Source organism: Podarcis tiliguerta (assembly GCF_965153285.1).
Source record: "Podarcis tiliguerta genome assembly, chromosome: 8".
NCBI classification, from domain to species: Eukaryota; Metazoa; Chordata; class Lepidosauria; order Squamata; family Lacertidae; genus Podarcis; species Podarcis tiliguerta.
In genome coordinates, this window is record NC_139541.1 from 86223547 (window position 1) to 86239464 (window position 15918).

General features: G+C 46.3%; 1 protein-coding gene across 2 annotated transcripts in view; it reads left to right on the forward strand.

Moving 5' to 3' along the window:
• The first annotated feature begins 2222 nt into the window (after positions 1 to 2222).
• WDR62 (WD repeat domain 62) overlaps positions 2223 to 15918 on the forward strand; it is a 30348-nt gene continuing 16652 nt past the window's right edge. The window contains exons 1-9 of one of the 2 annotated variants that reach the window (XM_083454751.1): positions 2223 to 2499; positions 3173 to 3269; positions 5489 to 5580; positions 6730 to 6792; positions 10263 to 10320; positions 11928 to 12098; positions 13181 to 13315; positions 14077 to 14259; positions 14356 to 14516. In XM_083454751.1, the coding sequence (XP_083310877.1) occupies positions 3189 to 3269; positions 5489 to 5580; positions 6730 to 6792; positions 10263 to 10320; positions 11928 to 12098; positions 13181 to 13315; positions 14077 to 14259; positions 14356 to 14516 (944 nt within the window). In that variant the 5' untranslated portion in view covers positions 2223 to 2499; positions 3173 to 3188. The remainder of the gene's footprint in view (positions 2500 to 3172; positions 3270 to 5488; positions 5581 to 6729; positions 6793 to 10262; positions 10321 to 11927; positions 12099 to 13180; positions 13316 to 14076; positions 14260 to 14355; positions 14517 to 15918) is intronic. The other variant, XM_083454750.1, reaches the window with a different exon arrangement.

Consider the following 15918-nt stretch of genomic DNA (forward strand, 5'->3'; position numbering starts at 1 on the left):
GTTCTCAACCCGGCCCCCCCATGTTGTTGGACTACAGCTCCCATCATCCCTGAGCTCTGGCCTTGCTAGCTAGGGGTGATGGGAGTTGTAGTTCAACAACTTCTGGGGACCCACAGGTTGAGAGTCCAAGAAGCCAAGAGAGGAGCGGCTGTTTCCCACACCACCTGGGATTTTATTTCGTGTGGGGAAATTAATAATAATAATAATAATAATAGAATAGAATAGAATAGAATAGAATAGAAATTTATTTGTCATTGTCCGTATATACACAGTATACACAACAACGAAAATCAGACACCCACCCAAAGACCGGCTTCACATACACATTTGCACGTACCTCCAACACTCTCATCCCATTCAGACGTAATCTATAAAACATACATAGTCCAGAATATAACATGACCTATTTAAAAGCATAACATGACCTAAACCCTATCTCATTCCTTCCTACTCCCTGCTTGCTATTTCTTACAACTGGCCCTGAGATCATTATTTAGTGCAATCAGAGCTCTTGGATAGAAACTATTCAGAAGACGTGTGGTTCGTGTTTTCATTGTCCTATATCTTCTGCCCGAAGGCAACAGTTCAAAAAAGTTGTGAGCAGGATGGGTAGGATCTCTCAGGATATTGTGTGACTTCTTCAAAGTGCGAGACGTGAAGATCTCGTCCAGGGTTAGTAGCTGGAGCCCAATAACATTCTGGGCAATTTTAGTTATTCTCAGTAAAGCTAATAATAATAATAATAATAATAATTAATTTATTTTTACCCCGCCCACCTGGCTGGGTTTTCCCAGCCACTCTGGGCGGCTTCCAAAAAAATATTAAAAATACATCAAACGTTAAAAACTTCCCTTAACAGGAAACATGGGATTCACTTTTAATTCTCTTCACTCCACGTGCCCTTTCTGCCTATCAATTTCCTATGCTTCTCTCTCTTTGTCTGAGTTGCAGAAAGCGGTTCTGAGAAGTTTGCCAACGTTTTCAAAGTTCGTACATTGGGACGTGGTCCTGCGTGAGAGAAAGAGCTCCTGTTTTTTGGGGGTGCGGGAAAAAGACCGCTGCTTGGATAATTCTGCAGAGGGTTGGACCAGATGACCCTCTGCACCCTTTCCAGCTCTACAGTCCCATGATTCGATTCTGTAATTCCGATTTGTTTGGGCGTCCAAAGGCAACCCGGAAACTGCAAACCACGCGTGACTCGGATCCATTACAGTCCCAGGAGGCAACGTCATGAAATGCAGATTAATGCACACGTGCGCTCGCGCATGCACACACTTTATAAAGCAAAAAAAGAGGTTTTTTCCTACTCAGAAGTGATTCCTGTTCCGTGGGAGTGTCAGCTGGGAGCAAGCCCCGCTGATCTCAGTGGAAGTCTACTTCTGAGTAGACACATTTCTTCCTTTCTTTTTAAATTCTAATTTCTAAACTTGCACGCTGAACAGACGCTTGAGCAATTTGCCGCTTGTTAGCCGGATCAGTTTCATCCCATCAGATGTCAAAGAGATAAACAACTACCTAACATTTAGAAGACATCTGAAGGCAGCCCTTTTCCCTGAAGGCAGGGAAGTTTTTAATGTGTGACATTTTAATGTATTTTTCATCTTTGTTGAAAGCCGCCCAGAGCGCTGGGGAAACAGCCAGATGGGCGGGGTACAAATATTATTATTATTATTATTATTATTATTATTATTATTATTATCCTGAAATTTACACACTGCCGGATTGGAAAACAAACAAACAAACCAACCAACCAACCTCAAAGCAGCTTGCAGAAGACGGTGAAATAAAAATTTACAACCCTGCTTTGAAGCATATAAAAGTCAAAATGCTTTTAAACGGATTAAAGTTTGCATTGGCTTTCTGTGCATTTGGGGAGGCTTGTCTAAACAGGAATGTTTTTCGCAGGCGCCCCAAAGAGCCCAGTGATGTCAAGAGGCAGGGAGTTCCAAAGGGTAGGCGCGGCTAGTTGTTACAAACGCAGCAAGGGCATTATGTGGCACCTATAGCAGTGTCAACTCCGCCGATCGAATAGATTAGGCGTCTCAGATGAGGGGGAAATGAGATTTTAAAATTTTAATTAAATTAACATGCGTCGTTGCTAGCTGAGATTCGAACCCGCGAAGGCGGAGAGCCAGGAGGGCGGGACGGCGCCTCCTCATTGGCTCAGCCGCACCCGGCGGCTCCGTCGGGGAAAGGCGGTTGTTGCGGACACGCCTCGCCCTCCTCATTGGCCGCATTCAGGCGTGACTGACGGGATATCCGCCCAATGGCAGGGCAGAGGCGGTTTTCCGCGCGCTGTTTGGGACGGTTACGGCTGAGGCGGCGGCGGAGAAAAGAGAGGCCGCGGCGGGGCTCGGACAGGAGCTCCCAAGCCAGCGGGAAATGGCCGGAGGAGGAGGAGGAGGAGGTTTTTACGCGCGACCCTTGGCCTCCGGCGCGGACTCGCCACCGCTCATCAGCCTGAGGCGCCGGTCGAAACTCCAGGGGCCGGAGGAGGCGGTGAGGGGCGGGGCAAGGGGCCGGTGGGCGGGGCTGCGGGTGGGCGGGGCCAAAGGCGGCTGCCTTTCGAACGCTGGCGAGAGAGAAGAACGTTCAGGGGCGGAGCTTGGAGGGCTGTGGGCGGGGCTACATCGGTGGGCGGGGTTAAGGGGTTCATGCAGTAATCGAAGCATTTGAAATAGGTTAGTAACGAAGTGAATTTAAATCAGGGTTAAGAATCTCGGATTATGTTAAAACATTTAGTCATGGCTGTCAACTTTTCCCTTTTCTTGCGAGGAATCCTATTTGGAATAAGGGAATTTCCCTTAAAAAGGAAACGTTGACTATGCATTTAGTCCATTTATTATAGTGCATAATTCATGTTTATAGTGTATATTGACTTACTGCTTATGGTGCATCATTGGCTGATGTCAGTGCTTTTTTTCGGGGGGGGGGGACGCAGGCAGTGCTGGATTTACGTACAGTATAAGCTAAACAAGCTCTAGCTTAGGGCCTCACGCTCTTGGGGGCCCCTGAAAAATTTAAAGGGGAAAAAACTGGAGGTACAAATAAAATAAAACCTACATACAGCAGCAGTGTTTTCTGTTGTGTAAGCTCCTGTGGTGTAAGTCATGGGCCCCATCTGCTAGTTTACTCCCTAAAATATTTCTGGTTTGCTCCTTTCTATATATAGGGTGCCAACACTCTGCATGGACTGGTTGCATGGAAACATGTGCAAATGGCTTCAGATACCTATTCGGTTCATAAATTACCATAAATACCATATAAAGGTAAAGGGACCCCTGACCATTAGGCCCAGTCGTGTCCGACTCTGGGGTTGCAGCGCTCATCTCGCTTTCTTGGCCGAGGGAGCCGGCGTACAGCTTCCGGGTCATGTGGCCAGCATGACTAAGCCGCTTCTGGCGAACCAGAGCAGCACACGGAAACGCCGTTTACCTTCCCACTGGAGTGGTACCTATTTATCTTCTTGCACTTTGACGTGCTATCAAACTCCTATGTTGGCAGGAGCAGGGACCGAGCAACGGGAGCTCACCCCATCGCGGGGATTCGAACCGCCGACCTTCTGATTGGCAAGTCCTAGGCTCTGTGGTTTAACCCACAGCGCCACCCAGGTCCCTTTTAAATATCATATATTCAACACAAAAAACAGCGACCATTTGCTGTGGACAAAGGACAGCTGGACATATAAAGGGCGTCATCAAACCCTGGACGCATACCCCTAAACATTTTGTGAATCCAAGTTTGGCCTCATTGAGGGGCAGTATTTCAATATGAGTAGGAAAATGAGAGTACCCGGTCCTAAACATTTTTAAAGGAAAAAAAGCACTGGCTTATGTACTTTATTATTACACCATTAAATTGCATGGAACATTCAATCAATGAAGTTAAAGCATTCACAATAAATTGACAATACAGTACAGTAATTAATTTCATTTTAGCAGTAATTTGTAAACAAATAATGTTGCTCTTGCGGCAAAGATATTTTTTCTGGGTGTGGGGCTGCTGATACAGCTCCTTGGCTCTGTATTTGAGGGCTCTTGCCTGGGGTTGTGTTTGGTGCATGTGTCATGTGACACATTCATGTGTTACACACATTATATCAGGCACTTGCTTTTTATTGTGAGCTGCACTTCTTGGTGGAAAGGCAGGATGTGATTATGATTAATTACCTGCTCTTCGCCCCAAGGTGGGTTACAATGTTAAAGCACAATACTGAAAAGGGTGTAAAACAATATATGCAGCCACAAAAGGAAGGTGGGTTGTAAAATTGTACACAACAAGTGTCAAGAGCCAGCATAAAGATGCACCTCTGTGACTGTAAAATTATATAGTATTTATAATTGCTATATAATTTCTGCTGCCTAGTGGAAGACCTGTTCTTTTTAAAGAGACCCATGTGGGAAGCTGAGCTGCCAAGTCTGTTCAATATTTTCACAAACTTGCTATTTTAAAAATCTTTGACATCAATTATATTAGGTGCTTTGAGTTCTCCCAGTGAAAGGGAAGCGGGGGAAACATTTCTAAAATACACTTTATCTGTCAAGTTCCCACAACGATGAGCAATGTTTGATGATTGGGCAATATGTTTTAAATTGGGAGGGGAATGTACTGTTGAGCGAGAGAGAGGGGTGGATGGGGTTAAATGGCCTTGTAAGCCACTTTGATGTGCCATTATTTTGTCAGAAAAGTAGCATATAAATACAGTCGCCCCTTAGTTCTCGAACGGAATCCGTTCCGGAAGTCCGTTTGACTTCAGAAAATGTCCGAAAACCAAGGCGCGGCTTCCGATTGGCTGCAGGAGCTTCCTGCACTCAATCGGAAGCCGCTTCAGACGTTCGGGTTCCAAAGAACGTTCACAAACCGGAACACTCAATTACGGGTTTGCGGTGTTCAGGAGCCAAAACGTATGAGTACCAAGGCATTCGGCAACCAAGGTATGACTGTACTGGAAGGAAGGAGGGAATTCCAGTTAAAAGCTCGTGAAAAGTAAGTATTGGGGTGCGTCTACTATGCTTTTGGGCTGCCATGAAGGCTACAGCGTCGTGAGCAGCAGAAATTCTGTAGTCCAAACTTATCACATCACTAAGAACATCAGACTGAAGATCCACTTAGTTCAACATCCACTTTCCACCAGTGACCACGTAGAGGGTTCTGGGACCCCCCCAAGCAGGGCGTGAATGTGACAGCTCCCCCCTCCTTTTGCTCTCCAGCAACTGGCATTCAGTTACCTGCTTATTCTAAAGTTGGAACTTGAAAGTTTCCATTGTGACTGATGGAATCAGCATCTGAATGCTGAGAAAAGCCTCAGGCTGAGTTTCTGCTTGTTGCAAAACATGAAAAATGATAACTCTACTAGAGGAGCAAAGGCCTAGGGAAAGTTCCTTCCTGGGTCACTGGGCTGCGGACATGACTTCCACGTTCCGTGGAAATCATGGCATTATTACGGATGGATATATGACACTGTTTTCTTTCTTCTTTCTTTGGACAGGTTATGCTAGAGAAAGTCTTGGGAATAACTACTCAAACCAGCAGTGCTTTAACTTGTGACCCGAACACGGGGCAGATAGCCTATCCAACAGGGTAGGTGCTTTGCTGTAGTCAGTCCAGCTAGATATTTTGGAGCCTGATGCTTAGTGAAACGGGTAGTTTGAATAACTGCAATGAACTGCAATTAATCCAGAATGCGGCAGCCAGACTGGTGACTGGGGGTGGCCACCAAGACCCCATAACACCGGTCCTGAAAGATCTTCATGGGCAGTACGTTTCCGAGCACAATTCAAAGTGTTGGTGCTGACCTTGAAAGCCCTAAACGGCCTCAAAGGCCCAGTAGACCTGAAGGAGCATCTCCACCCCCATCGTTCAGCCCAGACGCTGAGGTCCAGCTCCGAGGGCCTTCTGGTGGTTCCCTCACTGCGAGAAGTGAGATAACAGGGAACCAGGCAGAGGGCCTTCTCAGTGGTGGCGCCTGCACTGTGGAACGCCCTCCCAGCAGATGTCAAGGAGATAAACAACTATTTTACTTTTAAAAGACAACTTAAGGCGGCCCTGTTTAGGGAAATTTTTAATGTCGGAGGCTGTATTGTTTTTAATATTTGGTTGGAAGCCACCCAGAGTGGCTGGGGAAACCCAGCCAGATGGGTGGAGTATAAATAATAAATTATTATTATATTATTATAAATAAGCTGTACTATTAGAAGGGAAGTATGGATTTGTTTGCCAGTCTTTTGGGGGGCAGGGTGAGATCTTTGGGACCATCAATTAGACCCTTAGACAGATATTCTTAGTCACTGTTGTGGTATTTGTTGATTGTCTTCTGCATGATCATCCACAAATATTCTATTTCCTGTTGTGTTGCTAGAGAGGAAGGGAGCTTGTGACCAGTCATACTGGCTTAATTTGCACATAATATTAAATCATGCTGTGCGAATAAATCTGGACAAGCCTCAGGCCTGCATGTTCCCCTTTCCCTCTCCTCTGGTATGACAAAGTGACTTGAAGCATCTGCTTCCATTTTTATTGAAGCACGGTTGCCATTATGCCTGAACCAGGAACTGTGCTTGATTTTCACTATGGTTGATTTGATCAACCCAGGATAATAAACCACAGTTTTTGTAAATGAATGCTTCCCTCCTCTGAGTACATTTTTCCAGGTAGTAAAATTTAGTCACTTTCCCCTCTTTAGAGTTGGGGAATTCACTCTCATGCAAATGTTTTGATCTCTCTTTCCAGATGCGTGGTTGTGATTTTAAATCCTCGGCAGAATAAACAGAGGCATATTTTTAATACTGCTAGGTAATGTATATATTAGTTTTTGTATCACTCTTGCTAATTGGAGTGTTTGTAGTAAAATAATAATAATGCAGCTTGCGTGTGAATTCCTGGCCAAGTATGGGTGAAGCTTGTTGAATGTGATTTCCCAGAGAACAGAACATCATTGTGGTGTTTAAATAATGGGGAACCTTTTCTTGCTAGCAGGCCAGATTCTTCACTTTGAAGCCCCAACTTTGTACCTTTAAGTGGAGCAGTTTGAATGGCGTTTTGCAGATAGCCCCACACTTCTCTTCAAACCTACAGTTTTTGGAGGTTTAAAGAGCAGCACAGAGCTATTTGCAAAAGAGCAGCACAGAGCTATTTGCAAAAGCTCTGCACAGCACTTTGACCCTCCCAAAACCAGAGGTTTAAAGACCAGCAGGCAGCGGTTTGTAAAAGGGCTAACAGTTAGCTCCATGTTTTGCTTCTACCGTGTGTGACATTCCTCCTACTCATGACAGGAATGCACACCCAAACTAATCAGGATTTAACCCCTGCCCATCAGTTCATGTAGGGAACTGAGTAGGGAATCAAGAGATAAAAGGAACAACTGGCAAATTTGGTCTTGGAATTCAAAACGAAGCAGGGCAAAGGCTAATAGAGTTCTGTCAAGAGAACAAGCTGGTCATCACAAACACTCTTTTCCAACAACACAAGAGACGACTCTACACATGGACATCACCAGATGGGCAGCATCGAAATCAGATTGATTATATTCTCTGCAGCCAAAGATGGAGAAGCTCTATACAGTCAGCAAAAACAAGACCTGGAGCTGACTGTGGCTCAGATCATCAGCTTCTTATAGCAAAATTCAAGCTTAAACTGAAGAAAGTAGGAAAAACCACTGGGCCGGTAAGATACAATCTAAACCAAATCCCCTATGAATACACAGTGGAAGTGAGGAACAGGTTTAAGGATTTAGAATTGCTGGACAGAGTGCCTGAAGAACTATGGATGGAGGCTCGAAACATTATACAGGAGGCAGCAACGAAAACCATCCCAATGAAAAGGAAATGCAAGAAAGCAAAGTGGCTGTCCAATGAGGCCTTACAAATAGCGGAGGAGAGAAGGCAAGCAAAATGCGAGGGAGATAGAGAAAGATACAGGAAATTGAATGCAGAATTCCAAAAAATAGCAAGGAGAGACAAGAAGGCCTTCTTAAATGAGCAATGCAAAGAAATAGAGGAAAACAACAGAATGGGAAGAACCAGAGATCTGTTCAAGAAAATTGGAGATATGAAAGGAACATTTCGTTCAAAGATTACCATAATAAAGGACAAAAGTGGTAAGGACCTAACAGAAGCAGAAGACATCAAGAAGAGGTGGCAAGAATACACAGAGGAATTATACCAGAAAGATATGGATGTCTCGTACACCCCAGGTAGTGTGGTTGCTGACCTTGAGCCAGACATCCTGGAGAGTGAAGTCAAATGGGCCTTAGAAAGCATTGCAAATAACAAGGCCAGTGGAAGTGATGGTATTCCAGCTGAACTATTTAAAATTTTAAAAGATGATGCTGTTAAGGTGCTACACTCAATATGCCAGCAAGTTTGGAAAACTCAGCAGTGGCCAGAAGATTGGAGAAGGTCAGTCTACATCCCAATCCCAAAGAAGGGCAGTGCTAAAGAATGCTCCAACTACCGCACAATTGCACTCATTTCACACGCTAGCAAGGTTATGCTTAAAATCAAGGAAGGCTCAAGCAGTATGTGGACCGAGAACTCCCAGAAGTGCAAGCTGGATTTAGAAGAGGCAGGGGAACCAGAGACCAAATTGCAAACATGCGCTGGATTATGGAGAAAGCTAGAGAGTTCCAGAAAGACATCTACTTCTGCTTCATTGACTATGCAAAAGCCTTTGACTGTGTCGATCACAGCAAACTATGGCAAGTTCTTAAAGAAATGGGAGTGCCTGATCACCTCATCTGTCTCCTGAGAAATCTCTATGTGGGACAAGAAGCTACAGTTAGAACTGGATATGGAACAACTGATTGGTTCAAAATTGGGAAAGGAGTACGACAAGGCTGTATTTTGTCTCCCTGCTTATTTAACTTATATGCAGAATTCATCATGCGAAAGGCTGGGCTGGATGAATCCCTAGCCGGAATTAAGATTGCTGGAAGAAATATCAACAACCTCAGATATGCAGATGACACAACCTTGATGGCAGAAAGTGAGGAGGAATTAAAAAACCTTTTATTGAGGGTGAAAGAGGAGAGCACAAAATATGGTCTGAAGCTCAACATCAAAAAAACGAAGATCATGGCCACTGGTCCCATCACCTCCTGGCAAATAGAAGGGGAGGAAATGGAAGCAGTGAGAGATTTTACTTTCTTGGGTTCCATGATCACTGCAGATGGTGACAGCAGCCACGAAATTAAGAGACGCCTGCTTCTAGGGAGGAAAGCAATGGCAAACCTAGATAGCATTCTAAAAAGTAGAGACATCACCTTGCCAACAAAGGTCCGTATAGTAAAAGCTATGGTTTTCCCAGTAGTGATGTATGGAAGTGAGAGCTGGACCATAAAGAAGGCTGATCGCCGAAGAATTGACGCTTTTGAATTATGGTGCTGGAGGAGACTCTTGAGAGTCCCATGGACTGCAAGAAGATCAAACGCATCCATTCTTAAGGAAATCAGCCCTGAGTGCTCACTGGAAGGACAGATCGTGAAGCTGAGGCTCCAATACTTTGGCCACCTCATGGGAAGAGAAGACTCCCTGGAAAAGACCCTGATGTTGGGAAAGATTGAGGGCACAAGGAGAAGGGGACGACAGAGGACGAGATGGTTAGACAGTGTTCTCGAAGCTACAAACATGAATCTGACCAAACTGCGGGTGGCAGTGGAAGACAGAAGTGCCTGGCGTGCTCTGGTCCATGGGGTCACGAAGAGTCGGACACGACTGAACGACTAAACAACAACAACATCAGTTCATGAGTGGAAGGTTAAATCCTGCACGCCAGTTCTCAGCCAGCGCAGAAGCAAACCCCGTCCCCTTCCATTGGAGTAACACCAGCTGATTAGCAGGTAGCTATGGCTTTTAAAAAATGGTCCCCCACCACTGGTTTAAATGAATAATAATGAAGTGGGCTAATAATAATTTTAAGAAAGCATTCGGTTGGTGAATCATCAAGATGTGCAGATGACTTTAAAGCTCTTTGTTGTTTCGTGCAGAAACCCAGCCAGATGGGCAGGGTATAAATAATAAATTATTATTATTATTCCTTTCTATAATGACTCACAACTAGTTTGTGGCAAAAGCTTTTGTGGACTCGCACCCATTCCGTTTGGAGCAATGTAATTCCATGCACCTGAAAAGTGGGCTTTAGTCCACACACAGGTTTCTGCCGCAGTAAATGTTGGTTGCTTTTCCTGTAAGAGAGTTACGTGACGTTTCTTTGGAATTCATTTTATGGAGAGAGAAAATGTAAAGGCGTTCTTTTCCCACTTTTAGGAAAACAGTCAGTGCTCTGTCTTTCTCTCCTGATGGGAAATATATTGCTACTGGTGAGGTGAGTTTTGCCTGAATGAATTTTCTTTAAAAATTATGCGAGGAGTACAAAGTATGCTTTTTTAAAAAAAATATTATGGCTCTAAACATGCAAATTATACTAATTCATTTTTGAAGCCTCCTTTTATCAGTTGTAATTTGTGGCAATGCCTTGGAACTCCCTTTGGCAAGAGAGCTGCACCTCAGTCTTACCACTTTGAATCCCTGGCTGGGGACAGCAAAGTAATATAAAGGAGATACCTGTGTTATCTTAAATGCAGCAGTCACGGGCCATCACAAGCTACTGAAATAAGAGTGTTTAGGATTAGAATGCCAATTGAAATCATAGAAATACAGTGGTGCCTCGCAAGACGAAAAGAATCCGTTCCGCGAGTCTCTTTGTCTAGCGGTTTTTTCGTCTTGCGAAGCAAGCCCATTAGCGGATTAGCGCTATTAGCGGTTTAGTGGCTATTAGCGGCTATTAGCGGCTTAAGGGATTAGCGGATTAGCTGCTAAAAGGCTATTAGCAGCTTAGTGCCTTAGAAAAAGGGGGTGGGGAGCAAAAAAAAATTGCAGTAACTCGCAAGACATTTTCGTCTTGCGAAGCAAGCCCATAGGAAATTCGTTTTGCGAAGCACCTCCAAAACGGAAAACCCTTTCGTCTAGTGGGTTTTCCGTCTTGCGAGGCATTCGTCTTGCGGGGCACCACTGTATTTTGTTTTGTGTTTTCAAAGTTACTTCATCATGCCCTCTAGTGATGTTCTAGCGCTGGATGATTCCAATGTGCTCCCTTTGATGTTCTAAACCAGCAGTTCCCAACCCCTTTTTGGCCATGCCCCACCTAAGCATCTCTAAAATCCTGACGCCCGCCCCCCCCAACAGATAATTCTTATTATTCAAAAAGTGAAGTCCTATTCACATGGAGGAAGTCTAAAAGGCCAATCACTGTTAATAACTCATTATCGAATTCCCCCCTTGAAAAATCAATTTGCCCCCCTGTGGGGCATGTGCCCCACGTTGGGAACCACGGTTCTAAACCGTTTCTCTTTTCTCTGAGCCCACCATAGAGTGGCATGGACGGTGGCCGTGTGAGAATTATCAAGAGACGTGCCAGAGCTTAAGATGGCCTACACGTCACACCTTATGACCTGAAAAACCCATCAGCAAGCGAGCAAAAAGTGCTCTCTGCACATCCCTTGGTGGTGGTTGGCAAAAAAAAAGTTCCTGAGCACCTTGCAAATATCAGTGAAAAGGTGGTCCCTCCTCTCAGTCTCACAATCTCAGAGTCAACAACACAAAAGGAAAAGAGAATAGGAGGGAGTATTCAGGCGTCAGCTCTCAGTGACAGAGACCTTGAAGCGAAGAGCAGAAATGGGGAAACGTGGAGAGAAGTTGCTGATTTTTCAGCAGAGCCAAGGGAGAGCCCTGGAGTCCCATCTCTCTCACCCTCTCCGCGGCAGGGGTAGGTGAGGGAGGGGCCTGATCCAGCTGGTCTTTTAACAGAGCCAACGGAGAGGCCCTGCGATTTGGCTGCTCCCTCCGTCTCTAGTGGCCTGGTGGAATCGGCATGGGCTGAGCACTGTCTAGCCATGGTCCCACTGACCACAGTTCTGGCTTTTCCTCCTGCAGAATGGGCACAGGCCGGCAGTCCGCGTGTGGGATGTCGAAGAGAAAGCCCAAGTGTCGGAGCTGCACGGCCACAAGCACGGCGTGGCCTGTGTGGCCTTTTCCCCCAATATGAAGTACCTGGTCTCAGTGGGATATCCGCATGACATGATTGTCAACGTGTGGGATTGGAAGGTAAGGCGCCAAAAGGTGGGGTCCAGGAGCAAGTAGCCACTGCTGTGCCTGAGGGCAGGGATGTCATCTGAGATGCTGGGGCCTCCCTTCATCAAGCTGATGGCCTCCAGGCTCTTTGGACTACAATTCCCATCAGGCCATGTTAGGGTGTCTCAGTGGGAGAAGGTGTGCAAGGACCTGGAATGTGCAGGTTATTCAGTGTGAAGACTGGGTGTGGGGAGAGGAATGCAATGGTGTGTGCTTTAATATACATTCTGTTGTAAACAAAAATTGCCCTTTTCCCTTATGGGGTATCCAAGAGCCCATATAGAGTCCTTACATAGGTTCCCTATTGGTAGGAGAAGATAACAGAGGCCAACCAGAGAATATTGAGAAGCAAAGCAGCTAGTAAGCTTGATCTTTATTGATCTGTTGCAACAGGGTGCTCACCCACCCCCACGCAGGAGGGAGGAGGAACCCAGAAAAATGGCGCACAAGGCCTTATAAAGACTTTTGAAAATGCCACCCTGTAGATCAAGACCACCCCCAGAAACATTATGCATACATCACAGAAGGGGTGTAACCTAAGACCACCCCCCAGATACATCATACCTACATCACAGAAAAGGCGGTCTTAAAACAGATATTTGAATGTTGTTTATCTCCTGTCTGGCAGGTTACTTGATTGGATTGCCTGGGTAGCCTGACCAGTCTTTTGTAATGATAAATACTTAGTTCCTGGGCCAGGTCACAGGCTCACACCCTTATTCAAACACAGACATACCCTTAAAACAGGATTTGTGAAGGAAAAGACAATGGGGAGGCTTTTCCAGTTTGACCTTGCAGAGAAAACATTTGCTCAGTTTGGGACAGTTTGGGAATCAAAATGGTTCCAGGTCGGTCTTCCTGTGCTGATCTATGTACATGCTTGGTTGGTACCCTTATGAACATTTCCATGTATCTAAGACCTCAAAATTCCTATCACACATTCTCACTGTGAAAAGATTGATACATACTCTTAATGGGTTCTGTTCAAGGGCTATTTGTGCCATTTGCATCTCGTGCCGGAATGACTGGTGGGTATTTATGCTTCTGTTTTGCAGAAAGGCACACTCATTGCCTCCAATAAAATCTCCTCCAAGGTTATGGCCATCTCCTTCTCAGAGGACAGCTACTTTGTTACTGTCGGCCACCGGCACGTGAAGTTCTGGTTCTTGGATGAATCCAGGGAGTTTAAGGTAAACTTGTCTGCATCCTGTGACTGACGGCAAAACAGGAAGTTCCTTTCAAAATAGCTTCCTGGTTAAACTGTCTATATGGTACTTCCATACCCCCTTCCATTGTTCATTCATTTTTCCATTGTTTTTGGAAACCCTTCTTGGCCAGATAAATTACTTTGCAACTCTACAAACTGGTCCCATTTCCCCCAGAATTCTAAGCAAGCACCTTAGATTCTATATTTTAGCATCCTTTTGAACCCTCACTCTTAAGACCAAGTCAACAAATGTGTCTCACTGGCTGATTTGAGACATTTAAAGAAGTGAATTAACCACTTTCATCAGGTTTGTGTTTGGTTGAAGAAATAAAATAAAATGAGATTCTGTTGCCTATGCATGCAGAGAAGTTTTATTTGCATTTTATGAAGCCCCAGAGAGAAAATTACAGTGGTACCTCGGTTTATGAACTTAATCTGTTCCGGAAGTTCTTAAACCGAAACTGTTCTTTAACCGAGGTGCGCTTTCCCTAATGAGGCCTCCCGCTGCCGGTGCCCTTCCACCATTCGGCTTCCGTTCTTAGACCGAGCTAAAGTTCGCAAACTGGGACACTACTCCCAGTTTTGCAGAGTTTGTAAACCAAATAGTTTGTAAACCAAATAGTTCGTAAACAGGGCTGTTCTTAAACCGAGGTACCACTGTAGTTGATGTCCTTCTGCTGTTGTTTTCAGTACAAGACATAGGCTAGCTTAAACCGTTGAGCTTGAGTTGGTGTGTCATTTCAGATTAAACAGACCGTTCCACTGGTTGGTCGCTCTGGTCTTCTCGGTGAGCTTCACAACAACATCTTCTGTGACGTGGCATGTGGGCAGGGCAAAATGTCAGGGAGCACGTTCTGCATTTCTTATTCTGGCCTCCTCTGCCAGTTTAACGAGAAGCGCGTGCTGGAGAAGTGGATCGATCTGAAGGTACAAATGCCGTTTTTGTTTCTGGGGCGGTGGGTGGAAGACGAGAAGCCTCCTCCTTTGCGATCTCACTGCTCACGCCTCCTTCCCTTTCTCAAGGTGTCTCTGGCCAACTGCATCTGCGTTAGCGAAGAGTTTATTTTCTGCGGTTGTGCAAATGGAACCGTGCGCATCTTCCACACCCACAACTTGCATTATCTCTCGGACTTGCCTAAGCCGCACCACCTGGGCATCGACGTCGCTGGAGAGGAATTGCTGAGGTACAAAGCTCTTGGGGCCCAGCAGGCGTGGGAGCTGGGCTGGGAAATGTGCAGGCCTGTGCTTAGGCAGAAGCCTGATGCTTTCATGCTGAAGAATACACAGGTAGTGGTGGTGTTTTGACCCAGCAAGCTCACAGCTCTGCAAGAAATAAAAAACCAGTGCATTTGCTTAGGCCAGAGGTTTTCAACCCTTTTGTGTCCACGGCTCCCTTGACCAACTACATTCTTTCTCCAGCTCCCCTGTGGGGGAATGCACTCTGAGTCTCAGGAGCTCAGTTATGTCACCCCTTTCCTGCAGAGCCGGCAGCCCCTCGCCCCTTTTCGAACACCCTCCCTTGTGGAGTGTTCCCTTAGCCTCCTCTCCTCTCTCCGTGGGCAGGAGCAGCCACTGCCATTGCCCTTGGTCTCTGAGTGTAGTGGTTAAGAGTGGTGGACTCGTAATCTGGTGAACCGGGTTTGCTTCCCCGCTCCTCCACCTGCAGCTGCTGGGTGACCTTGGGCCAGTCACACTTCTCTGAAGCCTCTCAGCCCCACTCACCTCACAGAGTGTTTGTTGTGGGGGAGGAAGGGAAAGGAGATTGTTGGCCGCTTTGAGACTCCTTCAGGTAGTGATAAAGCGGGATATCCAATCCAAACCCTCTTTCTTCTTCTTCTTCTTCTTCTTCTTCTTCTTCTTCTTCTTCTTCTTCTTCTTCTTCTTCTTCTTTGCTGTCCCCCCTGCCCTAAAGAGAGGTGCCTCCTCACACCACCCCCTAGGGCCCTTGGAAGAGCCTAAGCGGCCCAACAGAAACTGGCCAAAGGTGAACGTGAGGCCCTTTGGGAGGTAGCAGGCCCAACAGTGGGTGCCACTGGGCCTGCATGGCGGAAAGGCTCCCAGGCAGGCACAAGAAAGGCCAATGGGGTGCTTGCTTGCCTACCTGCCAGGCCTCCCACTTGTCAGACCATTCCCAACAGCAAGGGCTGGCCGGCTGGGCTCCCTCACCCATTTGCTTCCTTACTCCGAGGCCACTTCAGCTCCTGGCCAGCCCCAGAGGCACCATTAGCCTGGGGAGCTGGTAGCCAGGGCCACTGCAACAAACAGCAACTGTTCCAGCCTTTGGGAGGCAGAGATGCGAGAGGGCATTAGAGGGAAGGAAAGAGGGACTTGGGCCGGCGTTGCCAGTGGCACTCCCGACCGTCGTTCAAGGCACCCCCGGGCACCACGGCACACTGGTGGAACACCACTGGCTTAGGCTGTTGATTCCCAACTGCATTGGAACATGTTGTCCTTGCACAGTTTTGGCAAAATGCTCCTGTCTGGTGACTATCAGCTTCTCTCATGTTTCTGGTGGCCGCGCATGGGAAGCAAACGAGAGGTGCGGCTGGGGGACATCACACATTAGGAGGCTGTTGCTGTCCCTGC